Raw genomic sequence first — 14281 nt, 5'->3', positions numbered from 1 at the left:
TTATTATTACTAATATTATTGTTAAAGATATATTGCCATGGGGCAGCTAGGTGGCACAATGGATAAAGCATCAGCCCTGGATTCAGGAGGACCTGCGTTCAAATCTGACCTCAGACACTTAACACTTACTAGCTGTGTGACCCTGGGCAAGTCATTTAACCCCCATTGCCTCACAAAAAAAGATATATTGTCTAATGGTGGTCTCTTGTGGGGTCAAAGAGGTTGTCTTTTTATCATGAATCACTTGCATGGAAGAAATGGCATATAATGTTATTAAAGACATTATGATAATTAAAGAAGGTGGATGTTACATAGCCAGACTGAGAAATAACATAAGGATACCCCCTGAGACTCACAAAATGTTAAAATAAATAGAGAAAAACTGATGATTAATTGGTTATGTCTATGACAGGACAGGAACAAGAACCTTAAAGGATAAGTACAGAATTTCAATGTCTGACAGTTAAAGTAATTCCAGCTTAATGAAATGAGGGATCCATTGAAGTAAATGATCCCAATGTTCATTATACTAAAATCTATCTAAAACAAGGATGTCCTTAATGAAAACAACTTTAGTAATATAAAAGTAAAGAGTGCAATTCTCTAGGAAGAGGAAAAAAGCTTGAACTCCGAAATTCAGCCCTTTTTTCTCATATAATACATAGTGATAACAATATCAAAAGCTCAAACCTTTGTCATAGGTTTTCTCAAGTCAGACTGGTATTCATTAGACTTCATCTAAGACTGTGTACTTGGACTCTGTGCTACATCAAAACAAGAAACAGTGATTCCAAAAGAACTCCCTAACACCACACCCTCAAGTATTTTGATATTACATTCTAGTTCTTACAAAATGATCAAACTTGTTAAGGGTGTTAAAAGGGACTTAAAAAATTCAAGTCAAATACTACACATATCAAGTACTGCATACAGTGGTATTCAAAACAATATACTCCATAGTCATTCCTCATTTTATATTTTATTTTATTATTTTTTGACACCAATTAAAAAAAAAAACTTTGTGTTCCAATTTCTCTTCCTCTCTCCCTCCCCACACCCCCAAGAACTCAAGCAATTCAATATAAGCTATACATGAGCAGTCATACAAAACATTTCCACATTAGCCAGGTTGTGAAAGAAAACAGACAAAAACAAAACTTCAGATAAAGGAACTAACAAACAAACAAAAAATTATGCTTCAATCTGTATTCATACACTCTCTCTCTGTAGATGGACTGCATTTTTTATAGGACCTTCAGAGTTGTCTTGGATCATTTCATTGCTGAAAATAAGCAAGTCATTCACAGCATATCATCTTACAGTATTGCTATTATTTTGTATACAGTACATTTCTTTCTTTTCTTTTGTTTTCTTTTTTGTGGGGCAATGAAGGTTATGTGACTTGCCAAGGATTACACAGCTAGTAAGTGTCAATTGTCTGAGGCCGTATTTGAACTTAGTTCCTCCTGAATCCAGGGCTGGTGCTTTATCTACTGCATCACCTAGCTGCCCCCTTTTAAATTGTTCTTTCTTTCTTTCTTTCTTTCTTTTTTTTTCCCAGGGCAATGAGGGTTAAGTGACTTGCCCAGGGTCACACAGCTAGTAAGTGTCAAGTGTCTGAGGTCAGATTTGAGCTCAGGTCCTCCTGATTCCAGGGCTGGTGCTTTATCCACTGCACCACCTAGCTGCCCCTATATACAGTACATTTCACTTTGCATCAGCTCATATAGGTCCTTCTGGGTTTTCCTGATAGCATCCTGCTCATCACTTTTTTAATAGTAAACTACATTTATATAGTACTATAAAGAGAAATTTCCTTACAATAAACCCATGAGGTTGACTCTTGCAACAACAGTAACAGATAACATTTATATAGTACTTTATACCTGACAAAGAATTTTCTTCACAATAGCCCAGCAAAATAAGTACCATATGTTTTATCATCATCATCATAATCAATTAATCATTGTCATCATCATTTTATATTACCCTTGCCTTGACTTCACATTTTTTTCACAGTTACTATTGGTAACTGTTTCCCTCCATCCTATTCCCTTCTCCACGATATTTACTCTATTTTCTATCTTCTTTAAACCTCTCCCTCCTCAAAAAAGATTTGCTTCTAACTTCCCCTTCCCCCAATCTGCCCTCCTTTCTTTTACTCCTCCCTCCTTATGCCCTTACCCTCCTGCCCTCCTCCTGGGTTAGATAGATTACTCCACCCAATTGAGTGTGTATGTTATTCCCTCCTTGAGCCAGCTCTGATGAAATTAGGGCTTTTGAGCCAATTCTGATGGGTGTAAGGCTCATTCACTGCCCATGCCCCTCCCCCCATCTTTTCACCCCCCCCCCCCTGCCCCAGTCCATAAGCCCTTTCCTGTTTCTTTCATGTGGGATTTCATCCCATTCTACTTCTCCCATTCCCCCACACCCAGTGCAATCCTCTCCCCACTCAATTTTACCCTAAAGATGTCATCATAGGTCAGCTAGGTGACATAGTGGACAAAGCACACCCCCTGCACCCAGGAGGACCTAAGTCCAAATTCAGCCTCAGACACAAGACACTCACTCACTGCTCGACCCCAGGCATGTCAGCCAACTCCAACCACCCCACAAAAAAAAAGATAAACAAAAATTAAATGCTTTAGATATCATCCCTTCATAATAAATTCCCACCCGTGCCCTCTGTCTAAATTTATTTCTATCATCTGCCCTAATACTGAGAAAATTCTTATGAGTTAGATGTATAATCTTCCCATGTAGGAATGTAAACAGTTTAACCTTTTAACATCCCTTTTAGTTTCTTTTTCCTGTTTGCCTTTTTATGCTTCTCTATGTTATATTTGAAAGTCAGATTTTCTACTCAGTTTAGGTCTTTTCATTATGAATACCTAAAAGTCCTATTTTTCATTGAATTCCAATTTTTCCCCTGAAAGATTATACACAGTTTTGCTGGCTACATGATTCTTGGTTGTAATCCCCATTCTTTTGTGCTCTGGTATATCATACTCCAAGCTCTCTGATTCTTTAATGTAGAAGCTGCTAGGTGTTGTGCTATCCTGACTATGGCTCCACAATACTTGAATTGTTTCTTTTTGGCTGCTTGCAATATTTTCTCCTTGACCTGAGAACTCTGGAATTTGGCTATAATATTCCTGGAGGTTTTCCTTTTGGGATCTCTTTCAGGAGGTGATTGGTGGATTCTTTTCATTTCTATTTTACCTTCTGCTTCTAGAATATCAGGGCAATTTTCCCTGATCATTTCCTGGAAGATGATGTCTCAGCTCTTTCCTTGATTATGTTTTTCAGGTAGTCTAATAATTTTCAAATTATCTCTTCTGGCTCTATTTTCCAGGTCAGCTGTTTTTCCAAGGAGATATTTCATATTGCCCTCTATTTTTTATTCATTTGGATTTGCTTTATTGTGTCTTGGTTTCTCTTAAAGTCACTAGCTTCCATTTGTTCAATCCTAATTCTTAGGCAATTATTTTCACCAGAGAGCTTTTGTATCTCCTTTTCCATTTGGCTTGTCAAGCTGTTGACTTTCCTGCATCACCCTCATTTCTCTTTCCATTTTTCCTCTACCTTTCTAACTTTATCTTCAAAGTCCTTTTTGAGTGCCTCTATGGCCTGAGACCAATTCATATTTTTCTTGGAAGCTTTAGATATAGGAGCCCTGAGGTTGTTATCCTGTTCTGAGGGTGCATCTTGATCTTCCTTGTCACTAAAGAAACTTTCTATGGTCCTCACCTTTCTCTGTCTGCTCATCTTGCCTTTCTTTTACTTGACTTTTAGCTCCTTAAAGTGAGGTACTGTTTCCAGGCTGCACTGTCCCAAGCTTCAGGGGGTCCCACGTGGTATGATTTAAGGAAGGGCAGGTTCTTCACTCACCTGGCCTATTCCCTGGTCCATAGTTTACCCCAGGTCAACTTGCTAATTAACCAGGCAGCAAAACTTTGTGTTCTGCGGTTGCTAGCTCTGATGAACCTGTGCCCTCCCCCAACCTGGGCCACTGCTACTCAAGTCTACCTCCTGGTACCCAGCAGGGGTGAAAAACCCAAGTTCCACCTCAGCACCAGAAGAGACCCCTGTACTCTCCCCCCTGACAAGGGCTTAGCCCTCTCACAAGGCTGTGAGCTTAGTTCCAGATGATACTGGTGCTGCAACTGATTCAGAGGATCTGGGGGTCTATTTTTTTGGCAAGGTCTTCCTTAGACTGGATCTGTGTCAGGGTGGCTGTGGGGTTGGGATTCACTCCTGTCTTGGCACAGAAGCTCCCTCCTTCCAACCTTCTAAGACATCTTTGGTTAGAAAATGATCTCAGCACATTCTTCTGTGGATTTTGCTGCTTTAGAAATTGCCCTATGGCATTATTTGGAGGATTTGGGGAGCCATCATGTCATGAGTTTCAGACAGAAGTTACCTTCAACATAGACCATATCCATGAAATGAATTCTCTGTGAAAATTTATAAATATATAACACAAACTATAAGGTCATATTCAGAGTCACATAAGTCAGATTTAGAGGAGAATAAATGTGTAGAAATGTTCAGACTTATAACTTCAACAAATCTTAATAAAGTGATTCATAACTACATGACCAATTGCCTTTGTCCTCTCAAGGTGAGGGTTTTATATTGTAAAAGTCTAGTTTTGTAACCCAAATAAATGTCTAGGCAATGGGATAAATGTGGAGAAGTCAAGAAAGCTATTGAGGGGGCAGCTAGGTGGCACAGTGGATAAAGCACGAGTCCTGGATTCAGGAGGACCTGAACTCAAATCTGGCCTCAGAGACTTGACACTTACTAGCTGTGTGATTCTGGGCAAGTCACTTAACCCTTATTGCTCCAGCCCCGCAAAAAATTAAAAAAAGAAAGCTATTGGGAAAGAAAATAGTTTTCCTCTCCACAACCCATTCCCCATCTCCCCTGCATACTACTCCAGACTATTATGGTCAGGAATCATAGTACTTTTGAGTTAGAAGTAGGTTAGAAGTCATCTCATCTAAGGTTGTACCCCATTTAGAAATTTTGTCATAAATACCCTTAAAGGATTGTCTTTATGCCTCTAGATCCACATAGAGTAAGTAGGATCCTTTTTCTTCATGATACTTTTTCAAATAATTGATGATAGCAATGACAGTCCTCTTCCTCACTCCTCCTGACTGCCTCCACATATTCCCTTGCCACCCCAGTGTTCTCTATTCCTGGATGAATATATCCAGTTCTTTCTATTATTGTCCATTTGACAGAGTTTTCAGACTTTTCAATACCCTATTTGCCCTATAATTTATCAGTATCTCTTAAATTGTGTCTGTCCAGAAATGAATTGTCCAGATTAAGTGGCCTAACCAGCATTAAGTACAATAAAACGCTTACCTTTATTGCTCTGGCACTATTAATGCCTCTATTGGTGAAGAATAAGATAACACTTCTTCTAAAGACCCACCCTGATGATTCTTCCTGGCCTGGAGAGAAGCCTGGGTTTTCACAAATTATGATAGCAGAGCACAAAATTTGTCAAGTTCTAAAATGTTTGATGTGCATCCAAGTGGCAGCAATTGGGCTTGGAGTCAGGAACACTCATCTTCCTGAGTTTGAATATGGCCTCAGACACTTACTAGTTGTGTGATACTGGGCAAGTCACTTTGTTTGCATCAATTCCTCATCTGTGAATGAACTGAAGAATGGTAAGTCACTGGATTTACACACAGGATATAAAAACACTGGATCAATTTAAACCAGTGGTGTCAAACTAAAGTAGAAACAAATTTCTGAGGAATGTATATTTACTTAGAAAATCACAGAATAGCAATATTTAGTATTTTAACTTATTAAACATTTCCCAATTAATCTGTTTCAGCCACACTAGGGAGTTTTGTAGTTCCTTGGGCTTTGGGGTTGGGAGTAGGGGAAGGGTGGGGCTGCATGTTTGATATCTCTGATTGAAACAATTCATTAGGAGAAAAATCAAGCAAAACAAATTTGGTTTCAAATTTTTTAAAATGGTTGAATGGAAAAATATTTCACTGCCCAACCAATTACGGTGATGTTACATGTTCATAGCTTTTATACAGGTCTCTTCTTGTCTCTAAACTCATTAATGCAAAAAGCACTAAATGTAAAGGATTTCTCCAAAAAGAAAGGGTTTGGGGCCTGACTTGGTCTTGATTCTTCCACTAACAGGATTGTGACCTTGGCTAAATCTCTTCATTTCTAAGGCCCTAGTTTCCTCAAGTGTATAATAAGAAAATTGGACTGAATGATCTCTAAAGTGTCTTTTATCTCTCTAGATCTGTGAACTGAGATATGGGAAAGTTGGTCATTCAGTAATGATCATTTCTTTGGAGTTGTTACTTGTTAAGTACGAGTGCAATGCTTTCTGCAATCCTATTTCCTTGACTACTTTCCTTCCTAGTATGCCTGACAGGAACCAAATATGGCTGTGGAACAGGAGGCTGTGGGGCCTGCACAGTGATGATATCAAAATACAACCCAGTCACCAAGAAGATCCGGTATCCTTTGTAATGACCCAAGCTGGGGGATTTTACGGTTGAGGGAGGAGAGGAGTAAATACCCTAGGGCAGAGCTTCTTAAACTTTTTCCACTTGCAGTCCCTTTTTAACTACAAATTTTTACATGACTCCAGGTAAATATGTATGTAAAATAGGGATACATATCCTTTTACTGTTGCCAAATTTTGCCACCTTCCCATTCAATTATGTGACCCCATATGAAGTCACAACCCACAATTTAAGAAGTTAGGGACTAGGGAACTTTGTCTGAAATGTGTTCTTCTTTGAATGACTCCCAATAGACACCCTAAATTCTCCAGGTGCAAAATGACTGCATAGACCTAGCATCTCTCTTGGACTTTTTTTCCTTGGCCATAAATTTGTCCTGCTTTGTTACCATGGTAATAGGCACATACCAGAAAACATATACATATTTTTCATGGATGCTCTTTTGGAAATAGCATATTAACCCAAAAAGTATCACTTGGGATTAAAGATTCAGGCTTGTGTGTGTGTGTGTGTGTGTGTGTGTGTGTATGTGTGTGTGTGTTTAGATAGTACTGTACTAAAAAATCGTAGAGAAATTTGGCAATTAAAAAAAAGTGGTAAATGTACAGTTAATTTTTTTTTTCGGGTGAGTATTCTCTCACAAGTCAGTTCCGTTGATGTAATTTTGAAAACTTCATTTGTTGACTCCTTGGCTGTTACTTTTCACATTGTTGATTTATGTTTTTAAGTATTGATATACTGATACATTCTGCATTAGTGAGTCCTATAGAATTATTGATAATAAATTTTATGTCATAAATCTGCAATCACTAGATTGCTATAGCCTAGTGGAAATGCTCATATTGGTTTTTGAAGGGTTTTTTTTGCCCTTAAACTGACCTAGAGACTGCTTGCCGACAGGGCCTGGGCTCAGCTATATATTTGCCTTATACCTTTGAAAGTATGCCTTTTTAAATGTCTATTCTCTGCTTTATTAAAGAAGGAACCAAGACCATTTGGAGTGTCAAGAAGGATAGGAGTTAGACAACAAGGAGGGCAGATGCTTAATAAGGAGGAGGCTGAAGAAGAAAAGGAACAAAGGAGGAGGAGGGCAGCCTGAAGCCAGGGAGGGCAGTCACCCTACACAGGAGCAACTGTGGAGAGGGCTTGGTAGGCCAGTACTGATTGCACTTTATCCTACTAACTTCCATGAAGCAGGGGGAGGCAGTGGCAGCCAGCTCTGGCATAATCTGCAAAGTGTAGGTTATAGGCTCTAGCTGCAATGTAAGGAGAAAGAGGAAGCAGTTTCTGGGCCGAGGGGCTAAGGAAAGAGTGGGAAAGTACTGAACTGGAGGAGGCTGTGTAGGGGACTGCTGCAGTGGGGAGGGCACTGTTTAAGGTGGTTCTGTTTCAGGGAAGGTTGTTTGGGAGTAAATGGGGAATGGCCCACTGGACCCGACAGCCACAAACAGAGCAGCCCAGTGGAGAGAGATTTCAGACATGGGATATGACAGCAGCACAGTTCTGGTTCCCCTGGGGGGAGCCTTGATGAGACCTCTCATGGTGGGCAGGCCATTCCCTGGAGTGGGCTTCCTTATCTATGACCTCTTCACAACAGTGCTGGCTCACAGCTGCCCAGTAGCCCATCTGTGCCCCCCGCTGATCCTGCTGATGCAGAAAGCTGGGTATGAGCTTCCACCAGCTCTCGCCCAGGGCCCAGGGCAAAAGCTCATACTTGGGATCCTGTCTGTCTTTCTCCATGTCATTAGCTAGCTACAGGGCTAAGAAGAGGTTGCTGTCGGTATATCCATTGAGCTCTGAAGGCCAGTGAATTTCTTTGTAAATGCTTTAAAAAATGTAGGCTATTTAGCCATTCTGAGGTTAACTATAGAATCGCACAATTTAGAGGTAAGAAGGCCCTTAGAGTTCATCCAAGCTGTTTAGGGTCAGCAGCATCTTATGGCATACCTCAAGTTATACCTATCCTACTGTAGAAAGCAATTACTTCCTCTGCCCATCCTTGTGGTTGAGCTATTTTCCTTCCTTCCAAGTCAGCATCTCTACCTGAGAATTCTGATTTATGTGAAACCTGCTGAGTCAGTTTTATGAGCTTCTTTGTGTCTCAAGGAGAATAATAGTAATTGATTCAACAAGCATGGGTGGGCAAGTATTTTCATGCCAAGTATAGACTTGCCAGTTCTCCCAGTTGAATCTTGTTTTACTGGATGGCTTAGTGTTCTAGGTGGGCCCCAGCTTGGGCAGGTTTTATACTCATGTCCTTTTGTAGACAAACTGGAAAAATCTCGTAGATTGTTTTATGTGTCCCTCATTAGATGAGGATTACTAAAATTAAGTTTAGGCTAATGATAGTGAAATTCATGAGAGGCATCATGATATATGGGATTGGAGGTGAGCCTTAGGATTAGGGAGTGTAGTATTCTGCCTCTAGTATGTACTAGCCAAGGACTTCTGGGTAAATTATAATCTCCAGGTTCTCCAAGAAGCTCTTCAAGACCATGAGTTAGAGAGTTGTTGGTCTGAATTGGTAGAGGTAATTTTCATACCAGAAGTTCCTCACACAAATGGAATTGATATAATTGAATGTGCTTAGTAGTTTGCCAATAGGTTGAAGTTCCACAATCTCATGTAGCCCATATATAGGTCCAGGGAGCTCATTTTCTCTACTCCAACTGCACTGTCAAGACAGGAATTCAGAGTTAGGGTATTGTTATAGCTCTATCCCCTCAGTGCTCTAGGTAATACCCATGAGGAGCTATTAATTTCTTCTGATGTCATTTCCTCAAGCCTCCATCCAGTATGTTCCCCTAAAACCAATTGCCTAAGTGAATATTTACCCAATATCATCTGCTACTATCAGTATTTTCCCAGTATCATTTAAGCAGTTACTCTCTCCTTGATATTGTCAACAAACATCTTTTAAAAAGGGATATTAATTGAAAAGATATCACAAGAATAAAAAAAAAATCAGCCTAAACTGGAGCACACTGTTCTCTTTACCACCTTCAATCCCAGGGAGAGTGGGTTCAGACTTAAAGTGGTTGCTACTAAGCATTCATCTTCTCAAGCTCATTTCCATGTGTGATATAGAAGTTAGGTGAGCTGCTCCCTTGTCTTGCCTGCAGAACACTGCATTTTTCCTACTGGATTCCAAGTGCTGAACTTTTAGGAGTTTCTCTGACCTTTCAAAACTCACAAAGTTGTGACCTAGTCCATTCTATCTCCAATACACATTCATCTAAGAAAAGGAAGAAAATGTATTTCAAGGCCATATGTCCTGAGTGAGAAGAATAGAAAGCCACCACAATATCATACTGCCCCTCATTTCTAGCAATTTTTGCCTGATCATCACAAAGGAAGTGAGAGATCAGGTTTTTTCAGTGGAGTTTTTTGTTATGTACCTTTATTTCTGGCTCAGCAGTCAGTTAAAGGTCTTTTCTTCCTCATGCAGTAACTAAAAAGGAAATAGGAATATGTAAGGGGCTAAAATTCTAGCTAGTCTGTCTAAAATATCTAATGAGTAGTCGCCAATAAATTATAAGCTTTAGCAAGAGTTAAACTTTTAAGCATTTATTAAGGAGAATAAGAATTTGGTGAAGAGAAAGAGAAAGGCCTAGATTCATCTATCTATCTTGGGGAGCTACAGTTCTCCTGTTCCACTCTCCATGAGAGTCCTGGTGAAAGAGAGAGAGAGAGTGCCAGCCTCACCCCCTCTTCCTCCCACAAGCAAATGTCACTTCTTGACACCAAAGAAAAGCCACATGTCTTGCCCTCAGGTGCCTTCTCCTCATGGCGGAGCTGTCCTACAGTAAGTCTCCAGCAGGTGGTGTCATTCCAATCGTTACAAATGTAATACCCATATTTGCTCTAATTTGGGGGTAGAATTCATCCATTATACATTATATGCTGCCAAAGCCAGACACACTGAACATGCTACATGGGTTGGCAGCAGGTAGTGACTCCTGCCCTGAAAACTGGGTACCACTGAGGGAATAGTCCCCCTTCCCTCCATTATCCTTAGAGACTTACAGACCATAATTTCAGTAATACAAATAGGACTGACATGAAGGAATACTAGTTTGAGAGAAGTATTCTTTTGAATCTTAAAGGCTTTTTTGTTTCCAAGCTCAAAAGATATGTTTTTCAAAAAGACCCATAGGAATTATCCAGTTCAATTTTCCCCCCTTTTATATATAACTGGCTATGTGACCTTAGGCAATTCCATTAATTTCTTTAAACTTCATTTTTCTCATTTGTCAAATGAGAAGAGGAAAATGATTAGGAGTCAAAAATTTGTTTTAAATCCTTACTCTGTTGTCATTTATTACCTATATATTCTTGATCAAGTCAATCATCTCTTTTCTGGGCTTCAGTTTTCTGTTCTGTAAAATGCAGGGGTTGGACTAAAGGATCTCCAAGATTTCTTCTAATATTGGCATTTTGCTAAAAGTCACATTCCCCATGGCAACCTTAACACTTTAGAAAGTATTAGGATAACAAAGTCCTCCATTTCTTTTCAAATGGAATACAAACTACATGGGTGAAATTGATTGGAAGGGTGACAAAGACAAAAGTGGACCTTCCTTATAATTTTGCATGGGGCTAGCCATGGTCAACTCTTTCCTGAACATAAAATTGTCTTGGAAAAGGGAATTCCCCAGCCCTGGTGAGTTCTAAGACACTTTGACTTATTTCTTAGTGGAAGGTGTGAGACTCAGGGGATCAAGGCAACCCACCTCAGGCTAGAATTCCAAGGTCTTTCTTTTCTTTTTCTTTTTTCTTCAATCATTTAAGTCATGTCCGATCCTTTGTTACCACATTTGGGATTTTCCTGCCAAAGATACTAGACAGGTTTCCTATTTCCTTCTTAAACTCATTTTACAGATAAGGAACTGAGGCAAATGGGATTAAGCAACTTGTTCAGGGTCACATGGCTGGTAAGTATCTGAAGTCAGATTTGAACTTTCAAAAATGAGTCTTCCTGATTTCTAGTCTGGTACTCTGTCCACTGTGCCACCTAGGAGAAGTAAGATCTTTCTTCTTCTTCTTAAACATTGAATTATTTTGGGGGCTATGGAAAAGAATGAGGATCAAGTTATTGTGTCTTCCACCCATGATGTAACTATAAATGTTTAACAACTACCTCTTAGGAAAAAGAAATGTACCCCATACACATTTGAAATCTAATTAATGTTATCACTCCATCACTTTCATAAGTCTAGATAATCAACAAAAAATAATTCAAATCTGATTTATACCAGTTTACTAAATTTTAAATGGTCATACCCTGCTTTCACCCATCTGACTTCAGGCTCTCAGACCATATTGGCATATTGTCTCCTTAGCATTAGTACTGTTTTGTTCAAAATAATGTGCCTGTGAGCTAACATTCCCCTCCCTGCCATAGATTGTGAGAATCTCTTCGCAACTGGCAAGTCCAGTTCTCTGTGTTCTAATGACATTTTTGAAACTGGCTTCAGGCTCCCTCTATTTCTTTCTTCTCTGTGTTACTAGAACTAAATGACTAGATCAACTTGCTCCCATCCCATGTTCCCTAAATAGAGAATTCCCAACTTAAGAATCTTTTTTTTTCAGTCTTAATAGTATTTTTTTTCCAATTACATGTAAAGATAGTTTTAATGTTTGTTTTTACAAGATTTTTAGTTCCAAATTGTTCTTGTGAGGGAAAACAATCCTCTTATCCTCTTCTCAATAATTCTCAGGAACTAAGCAGCAATGTGACAAATGCTCTTTAATTTCCTTCTCATGAGAAGGAGGCACCCTAGTGTGCAGCTAGTGGATGCCAAGAAAGGGGGCTCACAGGCCCTGTTTTAAACCCTAGTTTCTAATGCAAATGGACTCTCACCTTTTTCATCATTGGTTCAATTACTCAAGGGTTACAATCTACGCACAAAAACTAGCTAATCAGAAAGCAGTATTCCTATCCCTAATCAGTTCTTCCTTATATGGGCATAACTCCCAAGTGTACCTTATTCTTCCTTACATGGACACAACTCCAAAGCAGACATTATTGAGACCAGGGCTCCTTGAGCCATGTGATTTGGTTAGCCAGAGTGGGAGGAGGGGATCTGAGACCTTTGTCCTAAAAACAGGTCAGGAGGAGTATGATTGACTGTTATATACTAATTGAGAGGAGACAAGTACCCATTTTCTGACAGTTCCCTCTCTTTCCCTTCCCTCCCCCATCCTCAAGACAGAAAGCAATCTGATATAGGTAATATATGTACAATCACATTAAACATATTTCTACATTTGTCATGTTGTGAAAGAAGAATCAGAACAAAAGGGAAAACCTCAAAAAAGAAAAAAAAACAACAACAAAAGTAGAAAAAGTACAGTTCAATCTGCATTCAGATTCCACAGTTCTTTTTTTCTGGATATAGACAGCATTTTCCATCATGAGTCCTTTGGAATTTACTTGGATCATTGTATGGCTGAGAAGAGCTAAGTCTATTACAGTTGATCATCACACAATGTTGCTCTTATTGTGTACAATATTTTCCTGGTTTTGCTCACTTCACTTAGCATCAGTCCACTAAAGTTTCTCCAGGTTTTTCTGAAATCTCCCTGCTCATCATTTCTTATGGCACATGACATTCCATGACATTCATATACCACAACTTGCTCAGCCATTCCCCACTTGATAGGAATCCCCTCTATTTCCAATTCTTTGCCACCACAAAGAGAGCTGCTATAAATATTGTTGTACATGTGGGCCCTTTTCCATTTTTTATTATCTCTTTGGGATCCAGACCTAGTAGTGGTATTACTGGGTCAAAGGGTATGCACAGCCCCATAGCCCTTTGGGCATAGTTCCAAATTGCTCTCCAACAACTTATAGATTCTTAATGTTTTCCCAGGGAGTAGAGAAGGAACAAACAGTTAGGCCAGGCCTGAACTGCTACCTGTCCCACCCCAACATACCTAGTGGTTATTATTGGGCCAAAGTCATTGCTGGACTGAGGGCTGAATTGTAGCACTCTTTTAGCTCTTTTGAGAAAAGGGAGGGGATGGCCTAGGGAAGCCCTAGAAATCCTTTCTGAAATTTCTATTTGAAAGTTTGGATTTTGTCATAGTATTAGGTATCTTAGTTTATAATTTCTTATTATTTTTTCACTCTTTTCTTCCCTGTCTGAGGATTATTCTACTTGACAGAGAAAAGAGTTATGTAGTTCAGTTTGGCATATGGTAATCATACATGCTTGTTGATGGGTTGACTGGCTTTCCCCTTTTTGGAAAAATCAAGAGAATTTTTTACCTTTTCTAGACCTGTAGCATCTCTCATGATTTAAAAATTATTAACAACAGGTTAAATTATATCCCCCAGGGTTTTCAGTGTCCTATGATGCAGTTTCTTTTGACCTGATGGCTTAAATTCATGGAGTTCACCTAGGTACTCTCTTACAATTTTCCCCCTTATCTTAGGTTTCCATTTCTATTTAGTCATGTTTTGTTTTGTCCTTCCCAAGCAAGAATAGAGGAAATAAAGCAAAATTAGTCACTATACAGGAGACTTGATTAAGCACTATTATGATGTTATTATCATCACTGGTTTTCCTTTACATTATTTAAAACACTGTAGCCATTATTCTGCCACTGCCTGCCTAGTTCCCATATGTTCTCTCCATGGTGCTGCAGTCACCACAGTGGAAGGTATCGGAAGCATCAAAACCAGGATTCATCCAGTTCAGGTAAGGTTATGTTATAACTTGTGGCATTGAGGAAAGATCCTTGGACTT

The 14281-nt window shown here is 39.3% G+C and overlaps 1 protein-coding gene across 1 annotated transcript in view; it reads left to right on the top strand.

Annotated features, from left to right (window-relative positions):
• The window catches only part of LOC122747705 (aldehyde oxidase 4-like), a 138978-nt gene that overhangs the window by 27205 nt on the left and 97492 nt on the right, over positions 1–14281 (top strand). Inside the window, exons 2-3 of the mRNA XM_043993587.1 lie at positions 6407–6515; positions 14125–14233. Coding sequence (XP_043849522.1) covers positions 6407–6515; positions 14125–14233 — 218 coding nt within the window. The remainder of the gene's footprint in view (positions 1–6406; positions 6516–14124; positions 14234–14281) is intronic.

Source organism: Dromiciops gliroides, chromosome 3, assembly GCF_019393635.1.
Source record: "Dromiciops gliroides isolate mDroGli1 chromosome 3, mDroGli1.pri, whole genome shotgun sequence".
Classification (NCBI taxonomy): Eukaryota; Metazoa; Chordata; class Mammalia; order Microbiotheria; family Microbiotheriidae; genus Dromiciops; species Dromiciops gliroides.
Note: the sequence above shows the minus strand (reverse complement) of the source record. Positions and strands in the feature narration are given on the sequence as shown.